We start from the raw sequence: 20,214 nt of genomic DNA on the forward strand, positions 1-20,214 counted from the left end.
AAGTTTTGAGACACAGTGAACAGGTGCTTTGCACGTGAAAATTCTCTAAGATTGTGGCTGTTTGTCACAAAGTTTTCCAAGATGAATAATATTTGAGGTTTGGCTTTAGGAATGATATAATTAAACATCTATTTTTGGCCTACTTTACCCTCTACCATGACATTCATTATTCATTAATCAGGGGTTAGTAATAAAAGGCAGTCAACTTCCTTTTGTTAGTAGTTCTGATTCACACATAGTGGTAGGAGTAAATCCAGCTGTTGCAAACATTGGATACACATCAGTCTGACAACCCATAGCATCTTTAGAGCTGGAGAGGCTGCCATGGGAACTGCCAAAAGTAAACCAATAGAGCTATATGTTTCATTATTTTGGAGAAACAGGTTTTCAGATCAGTAACACTGCAGCAGCCACGACACAGAAAACTCAAGCTAGTTACCAGTAATGTAATCCTCCAAACCTACTGAGATCCAAAAGACACTGGAGTGAAATCTTCAAATGAAAAGAAAATTGTCGGTAGCAAAAAAAAAAAAAAAAAAAAGACAGTCCACCTGTACTTTCAGCAAATGTAACAATTTTTCTTACACACAAAGCAGCAGAACTGACATGGCTCAACTACCCTCATCATCATGTGTACTTTGTAAATCAAAGATTTTTGCTACAGTCTTGACTTGTACTAAAAGAACCATTTTTTTTCCAGTCATTTCCAAAGCAACAAGAAAAATATATCTATATATCTAATGTGTATATATATTAGAAATATAGACAATATAGCTATATGTCTGCAAATCTAAAGACAACAGTCTTAAAGGGAGCCTTGCGTTTACCTCCATCCTGTTTTGATCATAATTGCTTTGGTCTGTGTGCGACCTTCCTTCTCAGATATTTTATCCCACCTAAAAATTTGCTAATGTTGTTAAGGCCAAGAACAACTGAGGCTATTTAAAACTTGTATTAAGCTTTAATCAATCAAGTAACTTGTGTCTTAAATGGCTATCTCCTCAATCCCTAGAACTGGAGATTGATTAACAAACACCAGTAGAATCAAATTACTACACCTCCAATAAAGGGAATAGAAATTCCTTCCCCATAACTTCTGCTGAGGTGGAAAGAACCTGCTAGATTTTCTAACTTGTGGTATTAATGTATAGTTTACTGGGTACTTACTGAATAGAGTGTTTCCTTATGGTTGTCGGGTATTTTAGCCTTTCACAGATGAAGGTGAGGACACTGGTCCTTATCAGAGAGAGAGAGCTTATGAAGTTCTGCAACACAATGAAGTTTCTCCAGAAATCCTTCCATCGTTCTGAGAAAACTGAAAAAAGGAAAAGAGAATTGTATGGGGGAGAGGAACATGACTAGCCATAACCAAGCTACCAAGCTCAAGGTTATACCAATAACTAGAAAGTTGTGAATATGTTATCTGTCATCTAGAAAGGAGGTGGCAGGTAGTGACAGGCCTGCTAGTTGACCTCAGCACTCTTCAAGGATATATTTTAAAGAAAGCAGAAACTAAGGGCACGTGGAAGTAATTAGTAAATGCAATAAACCCTATTAGGTTTTAATTAACCACATAGAACCTGAGAGGTTCTTGAGATGCACTTAGCTAAAAGGAGCCAAAACTGTTTTTCTTGATAAATGATCTATGAGGATTGGAGAAAGGTTACTGGTGATGATCCTGGAAGACTTTTTATACTTTCACAGTACATTTTGTAAAATAGCTAACTGTGCATATTTATAATGTAGGGGATGTGGGAATGACAGAAATTGGAAGGTATTGCCAATACCGAGAAGGAACAGATTATAATTTGGAAGGTATTTATTAGTACTGCAATTTTTTGTGGTACAGATTAGAACACAATTAGTATTAGTAGCACCAAGTGCAAAGGCGTCCACTGGAGGACAAAGAGTAAATATTATTATGAACAGTAGATGACACAGGAGGAAAGAGACATAGGAATATTAATTGAACTTGGGAAGTCTTGGAAAATAAAATTCATATGAATCAGGTAAACATTTCTAGCAAAGAATTTATTAGAACATATGAAGGAAAACATGAACTGGGGTAATGGGAATCCTAACCTCTGAAAAGTGAATAGAAAAGCATGAAACTAATCGTGGTACAACATTCACTGAGTATGTACTGATCATTAATTTAAAGGTTTCTAGCCATATAAGGAATTGAATTTTTGAACAAACTTTTAAAGAGGGCTGCAAGAATGACTGCATACAACTTTTAAGACAGAGATTCAACAGCTTATGGAAAAGATTTATATGATAATGTTGTCTGTCATTAAAGAAACCATTATAACACATAGGACTTCTCCCTATGCTAGTCCTGTTATCCTTTATTTCTATGCCATATAACCGATTTGTGTATTCAGAGTAAATTCAATGCTTTCTAGTCTTGTGCGAAATTGCTATAGTCCATTACCTATATTTATGTTTAATATCACTGGCCCAACTGGCTTCTGTGACATTAGATTAGGGATAAATATTATTCCTTTTAGGCTTCATCCATATCTGCAGTTTAGATATTTATTATTCAAATGATTGATGTAATTTCTGTTTCTATTGATGATAAGCACAGTGCAAAAAGACTTACCCCGAAAATGCAGACAAGTGCACTAACTCTAAGTGTCTCCATTTTTACTACCAACTATGAATCACATTAAGGTGATTTAGACTGCAGCCTACTCAGGCACCTGAATCAGTGTATGCAAGGTCACACAAGTCACTGACAAAGCTATAAACAGACCCTGAGCATCCTGACTGTTGTGCTTGTGAAACATCCACCAAACTGAAGTCCCTTTCTTTTCTGATGCATGTAATGTGTTAACGGGAAGGGAAAAAAAAGGTTTTATGCCAAATTTTAAACCAGCAAAATTCAGGTTCTGTCTAAATCTGAACATGGATATTCCTGAAATCTTGTGAAGTCAGTAAAAACACACAAATTTAGTAAGTAGCAGACGTTTCCCTTGGAATATAACTTTTAGCTGAAGGAAAGTCCTAGACAATATAACAGAAAGTACTTATGGCAATTCTTCCTAAGATATTTTTTTTTTTTAGTATTAATGAAATGATTCCAAAGAGGAAATACTCCTAGAGGATTTAATTGCAACAGTTAAACTTCACACAGTCCATTTTGATTCCTGCCATTTTCATGCCCATTACTTTCCTTCACACATAGCTGCAAGTGGTTAACATGACCAAAATTGCTATTACTCATGAAACACAGTATGCTAGAGATTTTTTCGGTCTGTTTTCTTCATCTTTCAGTATGCTTAAACACACAGGCAATGTCATTACAGTTCCTTCTTAAATGGAAATAAACCCCCTAAACTGTTCCCGTTGGGAATTTAAGTCCTTTTCTAGCAAAACCGTATTTCACATTCATGAAGATACTGAAAAATTATCAAAGTGCTGTGGAAAATCACAGTATATCTGTACTGTCTTTTGTAGGCAATTCTAAAGCTGCCCTCAAGAATTCCTCTTCTTGATCTCAACAAAGCTGAAGGAACCCTCTTCAGCACATAGGGTTCCATTTTTTTCAGGTATGTGCATGGATTAATACACTGCCAGGCAAGCCTGAGCATGCTGCGGTAGCTGCATAGAAGGTAGACGGGCCACACAAAGTGCCACACTGACATTCTTGTGTCTGCTGCCACAGGCTGGGTAGACATTGACAATCCATCTCAGCCTAAGCAGGAATAGCTTCACTGGATTTAATGGAGTTGTATCATTTATGTATGTCTAATCTGAGTCCTAATTTCCTGATATTAACTGAAATATTAAAAACATGGTTTCATCCTGTATCTCATTAATTACTATGAGTAAGCATTTCTGTGTGGCACAATAGGTAAACCTATCAGAAAATAAAGCATTTCTTACATCTAGACAACAGAGTTATGACATTTATATAGATTTTTTCCCTTTAAAATTCCAGTTATTCCATTAGTTACTGCAGTCTGCATTCTTTAATACCTAATAGTTCAAGTAATGAGAAAACAACAGCCTGCAGCAGCTGTAATAAAGGACAGTTTTTCACATACAAGCTTCCTGTCTACAAACTTTCATAGGAACAATAGATAAACAGAAAATGACACAGTGTAAGAATAAATATAAGCAGAACTTGAGTCACCCCAGCTACTAGGTTTTACATTACAGCTGAGAATAACATCTTACACAATTTAGAGAGGTTTCTTCCTTGCCACATTTAAAAATACTCTTGTGTCACAGGGATACATGCATTGTAAGACTCTGTATAGATCTGAAGAGAAAGAATAGTTGTACAGAGTACACCTGCACAGCAGCTTCCTGAAAGGGTTTTAGTAGTTATTCATACTGCAGGGGAGACTTTTTCTTCTAAGCTGATAAATAGAGTATGACAGTTTAACGCTGTGTTCACTACATATGTCTACCGTTTCCCTCATCTTCCTTACCACATTCCCTCTTCCTTTAAGTTAGCTCCCTCATTGCATTCCAAATTACAAGGTCTTAAAAACTGCAGTTTTTAAGACATGGACCATCTCCTCTGAATTGTTTCTGCATCACCTTTCCCGCTGGAGCCCTAACATTTTACAAAAGTCTTTGAGTATTGCTGCCATCATACACACAATAACAAAACAACTACATGCATTGCCATGAAAAAAGGGAGAGTCTCCAGTCCTGCCAGAACACATAACTTTCTATCATTATAAAGTTGCAATGATATTTCAAGACTGTACATGATTTTAGTAATGCCAAGAACTGTATGACCAAAGAACATGCAGCAAACAGGAGGCAGAAAAGAACCTACCATTCCTCCTGTACAAATATGTTTGGGGTTTTTTTATTTTTAAAAAAACTATTTCAGTAGTTACTAAGTCTTCTTTTTTTCACCTCACACCATCTGCACGAGAGCTACTCCAGTTGTTCAACACAAGAATTTCCTAAGTGGGTAGCAAAAAACCGTGGAGAGACAGCCTGTTTAAATACATGTAGAAAGCACTGTCTCCTCTGATCTTTCAGGGAAATGATTTTCTTTCCAGATAATGGTGTAGGAACGGATTGCTAGGTTAATGGTCTGAATGTGCCAGCTGGAGACTGCTGCAAGTCAGCGGCAACTTGCTGTGAGCAGCAGCAAGGGGCTTGGAATGCCCACACCACAAAAGCCACAGGCAGGTGACAAACCCTCACTGAGAAAGGGCACTGATGCCAAATAAAAACTCAAGTAAACCCAGAAGATTTATTTCCATCATAAAGTGTGAGGGCTTTTCTAGAATACTTTGTGAATATGGTGTGCAAGTCTAGTGGTGGACTTGGCAGTGGTATGTTAACGGTTGGACTTGATGATCTTAAGTGTCTTTTCCTACCCAAACAATTCTATGATCCTATAACTCTGTTTTCTACCTGCATATGTAGGCTTACTTTGATAGACAGCTGTAAGGAAAAGCAAGCTTGAAAGAAAATCAATGGCTTGAAATAAGCAAAGACTCTCCAAAGAAACACAATTTGAATTTTCCAGTGTACATACAAACTTTTTTCCAAGAAAGCCAAATCTCACATATGCAGAGTTCTGACATTATGAAGAGACCTCTGTCCCAAGTGAGCAGGTAACTGTTTGAAGTCCTGCCAGACACACAGTACTTTTTCAGAGGAAAATTGTCCTGTCTGTGGGCTAAGCGTGCAAAAGAAAATGGGCATCATATGGAGTATTTCCTTTTTTTGAAATATTTTTCCCTAATGATTTTTTTCTTCCACAAAAATAAACACTACCCTGGGCTGAAAAATTCTGTTTTGTTGCCATCAGTATTAACTGTACATTTTCATAGCAGTTAGGTGCCTACATTGGATGATACACAGAACAGAGGTAGTAGGCAAGAAGGTGATAGTTCTGTAAGTCCATGTCAGGGCAGGGACAGATACACATCTACACTTGCAAATGTGACACTCATATTCCTGCTGCTTTCATTCCCACCCTGTGTAGGTACATTTTAAAACCATGTTCTGCTGTAATGCATTCCAAGGAAAAGAGGAAAATGCCCTGCTGAAAAAAGACACCCAACAACGTTAAATGCTGTTTGGTCTTTTTCAAATTGGGAAAAGAAAAATCTTACAGGTTTTATCATGCTATTTCTTCACCCACTGTGGTAGGCTCTCTGCAGTAATCTGTGTTCTTTATTTCTGTACTTGTTTTGATGGATCAAAGTCCAGGACTCATTCAATTTTTGTTAAGGCTTATTTTTATTTAGTATGTGTTACAGAACTTAATGTGTTAGCACATAGCCATAGATCTGGGTTACTTTTAAATTACACTTAGAATATATATACTTTCACAGATCAAAGGGAGCCAAAGGCCAAAGGACTATAGGTCAGACCAGTTAGAAACACATAAAGCTTTGGTATGTGTTGCCATTGGAGGTGAAAAATTTCAGAATTAGGACATCTCTAGGAGGCTGTGGCTGCTGATTGACAGAGAGAACGAGTGGAAATTGCTGCATGCCCTCAGTGTTGCCTAGAAACCAGGAGAATAGTTGTGATATATTTCTAAAAATGCTCACTTACATTTGGGTGTTTTAATTAACTACATGGTGGGAAAAAATTATAGGAACAATAGGAGGACACTATGAGAAACCCATCATTTGGGTTGGACAGAACAGCCTTCTTACTGCACACTGCACACTTACTCGGGTACTGCACACTGAGAATTCAGAAACCTGAAATTCAGAATTCAGATAATGAAACAAAGAAAGTATTTTAAAAGTACAAAAATATTATTATGAGCTCATTTAAAAATGAAAAAAAAAAAGAAAACAGAGAAAAGTGTTTTCTGTGGCATGATCTCTGCAGACAATAGTGAGTATTACACCTGATGATTAGAATACCACATAGAGGTGAGAATCTCATGCACTTACGTTCTAGTATCTTCAGGTATCTGAAATGGAAACTGTTTTAAGACTGTCTCTACTTCTACAATCTACAGATTTAACTATTTAGATCACATCAAAGACTAAACCAGAGACCTTGAAACGCAATAACTACGGTAACTAATTTCCTGAAGCCCTTTCCCCAGATCTCTGATTTCACAACGCCATCAATAATCTGCTGCAGAGGAATGAAAAACAAAAAAACTGTTGGGCTGGGCTTTCTGGTTTTGTAGGTTTTGCATGGAGGAGTGAGAACAGATACTCTTCATGACATTGCCCTCACATCCAAGACACCTAAGAGAAGATGACAAAATGCTATTAAATTGTTTTAACAAAAAGGTAAGGTGTTTGTGGCATCACAGTTGACAGTAGCTGAAATGCCATGAGAATAGACACTTTATAAAAAAAGTATCGAGAAAGACAGAGGACCAGCAAAGGATGGAGGATCAACGGGTTTCCAAGGCATATATTCCCTCTCCTGACCTCTCCCAGACGAATTTAACACAGACTACATTTATAGATTATTTTACAGAAAACAGAATGCCAAAATGATTGCTATAATGCAAAGCACAAGAATTAAGGCCCTATCCAAAGAGTACTTCATATAGCTAATGGGAATATCTAAAATTTTAAGGGAAATCACAGGCTGAGCACCAATGGCTAGGAGTTAGCAGGACATTTCAGCTAATATTCAACAGTCGACTGCTTAAAATATTTCTGAGGCTTTTTGCAGAGTCTGCACAAAATACTGGGGTAGATAAACTACAGGTTTCATCTGGCATGAATGTTTGTGTGACTTTCTGGGAGCTTTGGATGAGGCAGAAATAAGCGAAATTGTTTTAAAATACCATCCCCTTGATGTTGCTATGATTTTGAGCTATATTCAAACTATTTTTCCTAGCACGTAAGGAAGGGTAGAAATCACATTAAAAAACTGTATTTACCCTGTAATTAGCAATTTCTAGGTGGTGAAGGGTAATGTTCCCCCGGCTGGGATGACACGTGGCCATGGCCTTTTCACATGAGGCTGTGGCTGGGAGCACAGCACCCCTGGCCTGTTGGGGAGAACAAGTGTCACAGAATGTGCACACAGAGGGATTTCTGGCAAAAATCCCATGAGACTGCACGTTAAGGGAGACAGCAGCCTGCCTGACAAAAAGTAAAATATAAGCCTGTTGCTTCTTCAAACAGTTGAAATCCAACACATCAGCACGAATGCATTCACCACTGGTGCGATCAAACGCTGCTTTTCCAAAGTTTCCTTTTGCAGTTCATTTCTAAGGTGCTGTTTATTTTGAATTTCTTCAATGCAACGCACGGGGAATGCTCCAGGCCCTCAATCTGCCATTCGCTCGTCTGAAACAGGAGTAATTTGCCTCAAGCCACCCCCTGGCAGCCATTATTGTTCGGCTTCCTGTCAGGTTACAAGAACAAGGGGCACTTCGCGTTGGCGGGGCAGAGCTGTCGCCTGGCCGCGGCGTGCCGCTCGAAGAGCCGCCCTGGGACCGAGCTTCGCCGGGGCCAGGCGCGGAGGCCGCACGGCGCGGAAGCCGCACGGCGCGGAGGCCGCACGCGCTCCCGTAGCCACGGCAACGCCGGAGGCGGCCGAGCCAGGTCCCGCGCCCCGCCCCGCCCCGCCCGCCCGCAGCGGGGGCCGAGCCGCCGTTGCTGCCGCACGTAGCGCCGGCCTGCGCCGCCCCTCCGGGCTCGGCGGGAGCATGGGGCTGAGGATGGAGAGCGGCAGCAGGCGGAGCCAAGGTGCGGGGGGCTCGGTGGCGGCTCCGCGGCCGAGCGGGGGGCACAGGACCGGTGGGGCGGGGGCTGCCCCTCGGTGGGGTGCGCTGCCGCCCGGCTCTCCCCGTCCCGGCCGGGCCCCGGGGCTGGGGGCGGGCGGCGGCTCCCTCTCCCGCGCCGGCGTGTGGCGGCGGGCACGGCGGCGCTGCGCGGGGTGGAGGGCGGGCGTCGGGCACGGAGCGCGCTGCGGGGCTGCCCCGCCGCGGTCACGCAGCCGGCGCTGAGGGGGCTCGGGGTTTGCTCCGCCGGCACTGGGCGAGGCTTGGCAGCCGGAGCTGGGAAGGGTTACGCGTCAGACCCTCGGAGGCTGTAACTCGCTGGAAACGTGGCCTTACGTTGCTCAGCGGACACCGTCACCACCCGCCCGCCTGCGTGCGGCAGCGGTGTTCGGTGCTGCTGCGGGGGCTCCGGCTGCCGGTGCCGGCCGCCTCCCGGCCGGGGCCCGCGTCCCTGCGCGGGGCGGCGGCGGCGTTCGCCCTCCCCGGCGCTGCGGTGCGGGGGCTGCCCGGGGTGCAGGACGTCGCTGCCATGGCGTTTGGCTGTAGAGCCAAGATTTTCGGTGTGGTGGGGTTTTGATACAAGTGTAATTGAAAAATAAAAGACTCAAAAGCTTTGAAGGTCTTATAAAGTGATTCCTGACCCGGATTTAACCAGCTCTGGACTGCTCTTGTGCTCTGATCCTGTGGGTGATCTTAGGGGCATTTGTTACTCATGGCAAAAACAGGCATAAACATGCATGTTTGCACTGCCCAGCTCCGGCTCTTGGAAAATTCCGAAAATATTTTTAGATCTGAATTAATGACATGCGTAATGTAAAGCAGTGGTAGGAATTGTTCAGTGGTAGGAATTGTTCAGTGCTGCTCTGCGATGCCAGGATCGTGGATTGCTGCACAGGTCAGATCCTTTGAGGTAACTCTGTGCTTTCATGTCGCATCTTGGTGTCAGTTCCAGCCTTTGGAGAGTGGCAGGTGTCACTCCAGAGGATACCTGACATCAAAGTAGAGTCTGGACATGAATTCTAATAATACATGGCTATATGAAAATCAGAGCAAAACCTAGTGTCTTGTGCATCCTGGTTTTATGCTGTTTTATGTAGCGTGAAGGCAATTTTATTACAAATTTATCCTTTTTCTGACTGTTCTTATTTTTGATTCCCAGAATATTTTTGTAGACAGTCAGAAAGCAGACTGATGGTCTGTTGACCATAAAATGAGAATAAATAGGATGCAAGATCTAAATTGCCTTCAGGTTGCAGCAAGCTTTGCAGGAATGACTCCTGTTTAAAAAAAAGAAAAAGTTCAAAAGTAGGAAAGAATGAATGTGTGTCTGTTTACGCAGGAAGCTCTTGCTTGTCTGTGTAGGAGGTTATTACAGAGTCAGTAGTAGGTGAATGGGGAGCCCAATGTCTCATTTCGCAGACATACAGGAAGAATCATTACGACAGCAGGGATTAGCACAGGCAGCGGTAACTAATTCCTTACAGTGAACTAACCTAGAAATCCGTGTGCAAGCTCGGCAGAACAGCCATTGAATTGCTTGCAAACAGTTCATGAGAGGCAGAACACATCATGTTTGTGGTTTGTCTGTAAGACAGTTGTATCCATGCACTGTCTATCCAGAACCTGATACAGAAGAGGAGGGATACCCTATCTCATGCCCTGGTGTACTCTGTGCAGAGTTTCTTGTTTGGTCTTGGCCTTGTAAAGAAAGAACCAAAATTTTATGTTTGTGTTGTATCAGAGTTTCTGTTTTCTCTAGTTAGAATGCTGAGCAAAAAGAAGTTTGGTGGGGTTTTTGTTGATGTGTTAGACTATATAGGATTTACCTGTAGGTCTTTTCAAAGTTCAAATAAGGCTGAGATTTTTTCCCCAGAAAAATATTGAAGAATTAATCCTTTAAGTTTTTCCTTAAATTCCAGGTATAAACCTCCAAGTCATTTACTGTAGTAATTTCAGAAGTTGGTTAATATAGCTGCAAATTTATGGTATGACCTCAAATAATCTGAATACTGCAATTCTAAACCACCTGTGTTGTTTAAGTCTAGTCTTCTGCATTGGGGTGTGTAATTCCCACAGCCAGTGACTGGCGCATACCTGAACAGCAGTGAAATGGTATGCTTATTGTTAATCAATGACACATTTGTGTCACTTTTATCTTACAACAATGAGGGAGTTGTCATTATTGCTGCATGGAGGCTGCTGTTAGGTTTAGGCAGTTTGCACAGGCTTCAAATATTCTAAAACAAAATTAAAATACTTTGCATATTTACAGACAACACCATGTTACTTAGATTTTTTTCTGCATTGCAGGAAATCTTTGCACTAATCTGACTGGAGCTGGAAGGGTGTTAACACACATCTGTGACTTCCAAATTCCTTTTTTTTCTTTATATGGCTTCATTTGCCACTTGAACAATTTTTTTTAAACTCAGGCGTTGGTTGGTGATACCAAATTATTTTTCAGAAGCTGAAGTTGCCTTTGAACAGCAGGGAAGTTGAAAAAGAATCTATTTGTATCTTCAAAAAAGAAGGGTGTTTAGAAGTTATGTTTGAAACATAGTGGTACATGTTAACTGAAAGTGGGGAGAAAAATAACGTCTTTAACTTTTTACCATATTAAAACCTTGGCTCAGCAAATCACTTACAATGGTTGAGTTTAGGTGCTTAGTGTGACTTAACGCCATCTTTGTTCAGCAAATAATTTAAATTTGTAATAGGAGTTAAGTACTTGATTAGTCCCATTTTGTTGAAGATGTCTTCTGTGCTTCAAGTAAAATATGTGCTAAACTAAACAGGATTCCAGTCATTAACCCCTTAGTTATTTTGCTCCAGATTATACCCCACAACTTTCTCTGAAGCACAGTGGATCAAGGTTTCTCTGCTCTCCATTCGGGGTGAAGCCAGCTGTGCATTAGAGTTTTGCAAGTGCATTTTCAATTAGAAATACGAGAGGGTGGAAGTTAATAACACTAATGAGAGGCGCCTTCCTTGTAGGCACAGATAATACAAAAGAGGGTTTTTTTGTTATGTATAGAAGAACCTAAATATAGTGTATCTATACATTTAGACATGTACGTGTATTTTATCTGTTGGTCAGTTTGACACTAGATAGTGACACACCTTCAAAATGCATGTTCATGGGATGACGTAACGTTGAGTCTCATGTAGTAGTAGAAGTCAGCACATACATTTGTCATGTAGGACGTGCTCGTGAGCTGGTGTTCTAGCAGCCTTGAACCAGAGCACCATTCCCACAGGAGAGTTATTACAGCACATGGTAGCATACGCTTCTGATTACCTTGTGCTGGCTTGCACAGGCACAGCTACCCACTGAGCTCAGGGCAGTAACCTTTTAAGACAGAAGTTTCTAAACTGTGATATGAGTATTGATAGCTGTACACATCACTTGAAAGCAGCATATGGTCACTTTAGGAATGCCATCCCTCACGTGTCCTTCTAGAAAACTGGAATCTGCCAGGGCCACTGCTAACTGTAGAGGTGCTGCCCAAGGAAATGATCATGGGACCCACTTAGTTCTGTTGCTTCTGCCAGCAATTCGTATCTGCTGTCACACACGGCCATTTGTTTCTGCTTTTGGAGTATGAATAGAGTAGTAACCTGCATCTAAAACTTCCCTTACAGGTCATGTGAAACCTGTAGCTAGGAAAATTATGACGTATTTTTCAAGAATTACTTCATCAAATATGATTCAAGCAGCATATTTCAAGGCTACTATTTAATTAGATTTCTTAAATTTATCAGAGGAGGGTTTGACTCTTGAAACTGAAATATAATTTTGGTTGCATTGTTTTAATTTATGCATAATACTGTTAAATTATTAGTTGTAAAGGACTGAGAGACCTCTTAGGCATTAGGAGTAGGAGTAAAGAAGAGCTTTTGTGTAATCCAGCATAGTAAGTGTATAAATAGCACCCATCTAATTAATGGCTTAGAACATTGTGTATGGTGCATATGTCAGGGAGTGATACTTTGTATCATTTTCATCTTACTTTGCCTCTGACACAAATGATCCCATGCAAAATTCAGATGGAACATTTGGGACTTTATTTCAAAATTGGGGTATTGTAGCTTCTTGGGGCTTTATTCATCCATCCTTCAGAAAATTTAGAAAATAATAACTATCTTTTTTCCTCTGGTGGATTCTGACACTTCTTAACAAATCTTAAATGTGATTCTGTTAAAGCCAGCTTCACATCTAAGATTTTATACTCTCAGAATTGATAGGAGTTTTGTTATCACTGAAACCAGAAATGAGTCCAAGAGGTTTCTGTTTCACTTGCATGAACAGGGAAAAATTATGGGTGTGATTATGCAGGGCTCAGTTTTTCCCCACCGTAACTTTCAAATAATATGGAATGCTATCTGCATTCTGAAACCAGCTAAATCTAAAGCCATTTTGAAGGTCCCTCATGGTTGCATAGGTGTGGCAGAAAAGCAGTGGAGACGTGCCATGTTTTAACTTGTTCTCCTAAAGAAGGAGTCTGTGGGTGGCTCACCACTCTGCTGGTGTTTCCCTCTTTCCAGTTCTGCATCTATTAGCCAGCTTCATCCATTTGTGAGTAAGAAGCGGGAGTCTTAGGGGAACAAACGTCAGGGGCTGGGTAGGAGAAAACCCAACAAATTAACATACGTTTTTTAGAGAAAGTAATTCAGTTCTGTATTCATTCCCAGATACGCAACTGGAGGATAAGAACTAGTCAGTCAAAGATAAACGACCAGAGAAGCTTAGATGACCAATTATAACACCTATAGCAACTCATCAGCCACAGCTGAGCAAGCAGGGGGTTTTAGAGTGAGGGGAGGGAATGACTGTAGGTAAGGAAAAGGCAGCCAACTGAGGAGTTTGGAAGGAGTTTAGGGGGTATGGTAGGAAGATGTGAGCCATGACAGTAGGATATCAGGGCTCATTAGTAGTATTAGCTAATAGAGCATCCTGTTTTTCTCCTTTGTTAAGTATATCATCACGCTAATAAAAAAGAGAAATAGTTAAAAATAGAAAAATTAGTTTCTTATTTAAATAAATGATGTTTAAATCTAGTGTGGATTTTCGTAACCAGGTTTTAATATTTAGAGTTTTTTATTGTAAGTAGAAAGTGTGCGTTTTACTTGGGAAACCTAACTATTGCCAGAGCTGCAAGTACTGGGATTGGTTCTGCTAAGTCTGGTTCAGATACGTGCTCCTATTCTCAAATAATTATTTGAGAACCATCAAAACAGTAGAAAATTTTTCACTGAAAAAATTCTCACTCACGTGCAGGGTTTTGAAAGAAAGAGGCAGAGTAGCCAAAATGCATGCCACTTTCACTCTGCTCAGTCCTAAACCAAAACAGCTTCCTTCACTCCCATAGCTATCCAGGTGCTCTAATTACTGTGCTTTGTAATTATCATCCTTTTGTTGGTTTATATTTGGTTACTATGTAATTTGCTGAAAAACCCATCTTCTCCTTTAAAATTTTCTTTACATATCTAAGCCTTCAATTTAATTTTAGTTTCTACTGTTGTGCACATAACTTTGAAAACACAGTCTGAGTCTAAACAAATACCTGTTCAGGTCAGTAGACAACCTGAAATTCTAATTGTGAAATGTTTGAACATTAACACTTTCTGCCTCACTTCAGTTGTTTTGTAGAAAGTAAAATGCATCAGGTATCTTCCTCATACCAAATCCTCCAGTTTCTCCTCTGACATTAGCAATGCAGGTCTTAATTGTAAATATTTGACACAATAAAAAGTGTTTTTGACTTTCAGACTGAAGATATAGGGAGGCTATTATAAATTGACTTCAGTGTAGAAATGATACATTTGATAAAATGTCTATGTAAAACAGTCTGGGATCCTAAGAAAACAAAAGTTTACTTGTTGGTGTTCTTTGCCTCTTCTGTTTTCAATAGTGCTAAGCATTATTTCAGCCAAATTAGTGTCTTTGACCCTTTTTCTGTGATAAATTTGCTACTTGTTTTGTGAAAATGGGTGGTTCACAGAGAGAGAGCCTCAAATGCTCTCATTGATGAACAGGTTACAAAAATATCTCATTCACATTGTTTAGCATGAGAGTCAGAGAGTGTAGGAGTAAGCACAGTAGGATGCCACAGGAGGACCTCAGGAAGCCTTCATCACAAGTTCTGTTCATGGAAATATTTTTAAGTTGAAGACTGTTCTGTTTGTTACTTGAAGCTGTAAGAAAAATGTACGGTTTGCCAGGATACAGCCCCCAGGATCCAACTAGATATTTTAAAAAAAAAAAAAAAAAGGCTGTTCAGCATAAACTTTTGCCCAGCAAGGAAATGTTCTAAACAGCAAGAAGATGTCATTTGTTAATGGCATGAAAGTCTTGAGCAGGTCCAGGTACTAGGGGGGCTGCAACCCTGGCATTTCAAGGGTATTCTGAAATCTGAGCAGTCAGGAACGCTTTTATTCAAGGTCCTCCACTTCCCTGAAAATGGGTCAATATTGTAAAGGCCTAGGTGTTTCCTAGGGGAGTTCAGAGATAGGTGTGAAAGCACTTAGTGGTGTTATCCTGCAATTAGCAACAACAGAGTTGCAAATCCATCTGGTTGGATTTGGGTCTTGAAACCTTTCCTCAGTGGCACAGAAGTTAAGAGCATGCAGGAGGCACTGAGCTTTGGGAACGTTGTGCAAGGGACATGAGCACCTGCACAGTCGGTGACCGCTTGACAAATGGTGCTGCTTTTCCAGTGCCTTTGAGATTTCAGCAAATGGGGGGGTTCTGGGTCGATTGGGAGTGATTTCTGTGCTGGCCATGTGTCCATAATTGAAATAGAGGAGGCTGAAATGTTTTAATTTCTCCCTCCTGACCCTTTCTGATGGTTTTTCTTGCCTATGAAATAATGATGCTGGATGGACGCGGGGGGGTAAGCTGACACACCGCCACCACCACTTCCCCGGCCTGATGCAGACTGATTGTAAAGGACAAAACAGTAGCCAGTGGGGTTTTTGGATAGAGTTTGTCCCGGTGCCATCTGCTGGTGATGCAAAGCAAGTGAACATTTCAAAATCGTCTGGTTTTCCTGTAGTGCTGAACAGACACATGTCCAGCTGAAGGCAGTAAAAGCAACGGATTTCTGAGCATCTTTAACTCAGGACAAAGTCACTTAGCTTCCCTGAAGAGAATCCACTGTAGTTTTAACAATGTCTGCTTTTTTTAAGATGTTCATGCATACCTTTCTATGATTCTGTCACATAAACATGAGTTAGAGGTGGTGGTGTAAACGTTTATCTAGTAGTACCATGTGTGTCTCCTTTGGGAATTGTAACCTAGCTCTGAAATAAGAAAATACCTAAATATTTAGGCTATTTCGAGCAACTGTGAATGAAACACTTCTGATTCTTAGGTGTCTGCTGCAATCTAGATTTCTGGCACATGTGGCGTTTTTTATCATTAGGACAAACTTTTATCAACTGCAATGTTATAATATAACATTTAAGTCTTTCCAAGACTTGCATTCTTTAAACACGTGAACTTTGTAACTTCAGAAAGTCAGGGGTTTCAGGGTGGGTATCCAGCTAGACTGCGAATACCACTGATACGTAATAGTGTATGGTAGAGAAATATAATACGTAAGCAAGAAATAAAGCAGTTACTGACAAAAGTTTGCTGTCATTGTGGAGACAGTCACTCTAGATCTAATAAATTCTTGCTGTGTGTGGAATTTTAATATAAAAATAATTTAACATTGTCGCTATGTACATTTAAATCACAAATAGTTATTAGGAAGAATTATAGCATGAGGGGAATTTTAAAATGAGCCATTTGAAATTGATGCAGATGAACAGGAATGTTGTCCTTTGGCTTTAAAGAAAACAGCATAAAGATAAACCGATTGCAGGACAGGGTTAAAAAAAATCTGCAGTAGCTTTCTCCCTCTTCTTGTAACTTCCCTAATGCTGGTCTGGCAGCTTCACAGCAAAAAGTAGTGGGAGCACTATTATTGCAGACACCACCTCTAACACTGTGAAGCCACAGAAGCCCATAGTTTATAAAGGCTGTTTTTTCTAAGGGTGAAATCCTGGTACTAATTCAAAATTGCCCTGGTATTTTTTGTGCTTCATAAGAGCAGGGATTGAGTTTATGGATGCAGATTTAGTGTCATTTCACAACAGGTTCCCAAGACAACACTTGCAAATTTCAACATATGCTAATGATTTTCATTTTATTTATTTTCTTAAGATACTTCTTGTTGCTTCCCAAACTGTTCCTAGTCACCTGAAATTTAGTACAATATGTCTTTTTATAAGGCTTTTGGGGAAATTATATTAAAACACTGTTAAAGGAATGATTTGGTTTGCTGCAATCTCTACTAATTAATAGTTGGACACCGTGTTTAACCATCTTGTGCAGCATGCTGTTGCACTTAAAATTATAGAATACAGTAGTTACATACATAATTGCAATAGTACTCTAACAGTCATTATAGAATAGTAAAAAATGGGAAAAAAAGCCCTGGAAAGCCAGGTGCTGGGCATGCAGGAGGTACGTTACGAGAGGTGGGATTAAGGGGCTTTTCACATGTGTGGCATGGCTTTCAGCATTGCTTCTTGCACCCCCCAGTCAGTTTGTAATTATGTCTGCCTTTGTCAGCCCAGCTGGAGGCCACTGAGAAGAGATTCCCACTCATCTCTGGTAGGTCCCATATGTGTCTTCATCCAGTGAAGAGTGGAAAGCTGGAGGTGACCAGTTAAGTGTAGAGCACAGTTACTGCCCCGGAGCTGTAGTGCCTCCAATTGCTAGGAGATGCTTACGTGGCAGTTGCAGACTCTTGCACTGACAGATGAGAAGTAGGATGGGAATGGGAAGACCGTATGGACCTTGATAGTAATAATAAATTTGTAGGAATTGGCTGTATGCTTTTAGAATCAATATTAAGTAAGTGTGGTATATGTAGTCAGTTCAAGAGATCTTGTTTTGCTTTACATGTTACATATCTTGGATGCCTTAAAGGAATGTTTTGTATACAGTAGTATTATCAGTAGTAGCATATCTCCTGTTAAAATTTGTTCTAAAAGTGTTGTAGATTCTCAATTAATTCAGGTACACATTTTGAAATCTGCACAACAGGGTATAATTGTGAGCCTGACAGTACAGCATTATTTTTGAGGAGATGCAGAACTTTGTTTTTCACATTAGTCATTTGACATAATGATAATATTCTATCAATAGAACTTTAAAACAAATTGGAGGTTAGCATAGGTACAAAACCGTGGCTATGTCTCTGTGCAGTTTGATGACTGATGTAAAGTTCAGACTGAAGTGATCTAATTGTCTGTTCTGCTGTTTAACTCCCTGAACTAGTGAAAGCACTACTATTGTATCTTGGTGTTTAGGCTAAATTACTTAACTACACTGCTGTATTTCAGTCATAATATACAATGTTTAAATATTTTTTTCCTTTGTGACAAAAGTCCATGACAGCCTTTCATGAGTTCTTTGAAGAAAGATTCTGTTCTTTATCTTGTATGTTAAAATATACATTTTCTTTTTTTTAACATTTGTGTTTTATTTGACATTTTGTTAAAGCGAATGAATATCCAGCTGTTGTCATTCCCAGATGTGGTCCAGCAAGTCCGTTTAAAGGACACTTAAGTACCAAGAGTAATAGTAAGTAACATGTATGCTTTCATTAGAAAGTTGATATGGTTCCTTTTATGTGAATTCATTGATTTTATGATTCAAATGTTTTTATAATTAAAACCTTTGCATTGAGCTTAATTGGTGAAGTTTAATTAGTACTTACATTTAGTATGCATTACTGAAAATACTTTTGAGGAGTAAGTTTTGCCTTGACTGTACTAACTACAAACAGTTCACAATATAAACAAATATAGAAAGATGTCACATCTATATTAGCTGAAATATATATAAGGTTAATGCTTTAAAGAACCCTTGGGGTTAAACATATTCCTTTACAGTCAGTAGTTTATGTGGGTTAGTATATATTTCTGTGTTGTACTGCCACTTCAGACATTTCTTTCAAAAGATCATAGAATGGAGAAATGGGAAGTGTTGGTGCTGATGTTTTCGGAGTCAAACTTCAGCCACTTCTGTAGTTATTGGTTGAGTTAATGGCTCAGTGGCAGGGGAGGAGACAGGATGATTTCATGTGATAGTAACAGGTAAAGAAAAATGACTGCTGTTGAGCAACGAAGCACACAGTAATTTAAAGATTGTGACTTCGAGTTGCAGCTAATAACTGTTTAAAATTTTAGTGTTCTTGTGCCTGCCTTTGTAATGTTCAGATATATTTTAATCTTACAGCTTTCTGCATTGACTCCTCTCGAAGCCTAACTAACCAATACCTGATCAGAGATCACATGGTTTTTCATTATAGCAGAATCCTTTCAGCCAAAGGTAAAAATGTGCATATATGAATGAACTCTCTACCCCCAGGTTTAGCTCATTCTCTGAGAATAGGATTATATCAAGAGGGAATTAATTGGATTGTAGGAAGTGTAATTTTCTTCCTGTTCCTTACTCAAATTGACGTCAACAAGGATTGTAAGTTTTGGATGAACACATTTTCCTTAAGGTAGTATCTTTGGTAACACTTAATTTTAGGATACTTTGTCCTGTATAAGCTTCATTCTGCTAATCATGGAGATGATCACAAGAGCAAACATACAGAATTTATTTTAGGAACAAAGGCAGAACATTTCCAGTAAAACTTAGACTACTATGTCTTTTAATTTATTTCAAAAATGTTCATTGTCTTTTGTTCATGTTGTAATCAGTTGTATTAGTGAGCTTTAAGGACTTTGAAAATTGCCCTGTATGTTTGTAAATGAGAAAATCATGTTACTAATCTGTATTGAGCATTAAAAATGTGTGATTTTTTTGCATGTATTCTAATGTTAGAAGGTACTTGTGTTTATCAGAAGACAAATATGAAATCTGGAGCCTATTGAACTTGTACCTGTTTGTATCTTTCTTAATTATGCTGAGATCTTGATCAAAAAAAATTCAGATTTAGCTATGTGTGGTTACTCCACTATGAACTGACGATACGTTGTGGTCAGTGCTGCTATTGAAATCAAACTCTATTACGGCCAAAGTGTTGTTTTTTTTAGGTCATGTAAGGAGTATGAAATACTGTGTTTAAAAACTTAGTATCGTGCACAGAGCTAAGAAAAGTCTGTACATAGTCGTTAATGTTGTACAGTTCACAGCCTATTTTCATTCTTCATGGCATAAACTTGTCATGGGGATCTCAGTCCTAAACATATGAATGCTATGGCTTGATAAGATGTCCTGAGTATTTAAATTAAATGTGTGAAAGTTTTAAGAGAGTTATGAAATGAATGTTATCTAAATGCCTCCCAAAACAATGTATACTCTTTTTCTAGTTATGTTCAGAAATAGGGTTGGAGGTGGCTCTGCTGCTTCTCTTCATCATCCCTCCTTTTTTTCATGTCTGCTTTAAAGGGAGGTACATGGGGACTTTGGATTCTGCCAGAAGCCATGGTCACAAATACACTGT

General features: G+C 39.6%; 1 protein-coding gene across 2 annotated transcripts in view; it reads left to right on the forward strand.

Annotated features, from left to right (window-relative positions):
* The first annotated feature begins 8,454 nt into the window (after positions 1–8,454).
* SPATA7 (spermatogenesis associated 7) overlaps positions 8,455–20,214 on the forward strand; it is a 42,084-nt gene continuing 30,324 nt past the window's right edge. The window contains exons 1-3 of one of the 2 annotated variants that reach the window (XM_080395110.1): positions 8,455–8,666; positions 18,258–18,338; positions 18,996–19,088. In XM_080395110.1, coding sequence (XP_080251236.1) covers positions 8,627–8,666; positions 18,258–18,338; positions 18,996–19,088 — 214 coding nt within the window. In that variant the 5' untranslated portion in view covers positions 8,455–8,626. The remainder of the gene's footprint in view (positions 8,667–18,257; positions 18,339–18,995; positions 19,089–20,214) is intronic. The other variant, XM_080395111.1, reaches the window with a different exon arrangement.

This window comes from Falco punctatus (genome assembly GCF_963210335.1).
Source record: "Falco punctatus genome assembly, chromosome: 7".
Lineage (NCBI taxonomy): Eukaryota > Metazoa > Chordata > Aves > Falconiformes > Falconidae > Falco > Falco punctatus.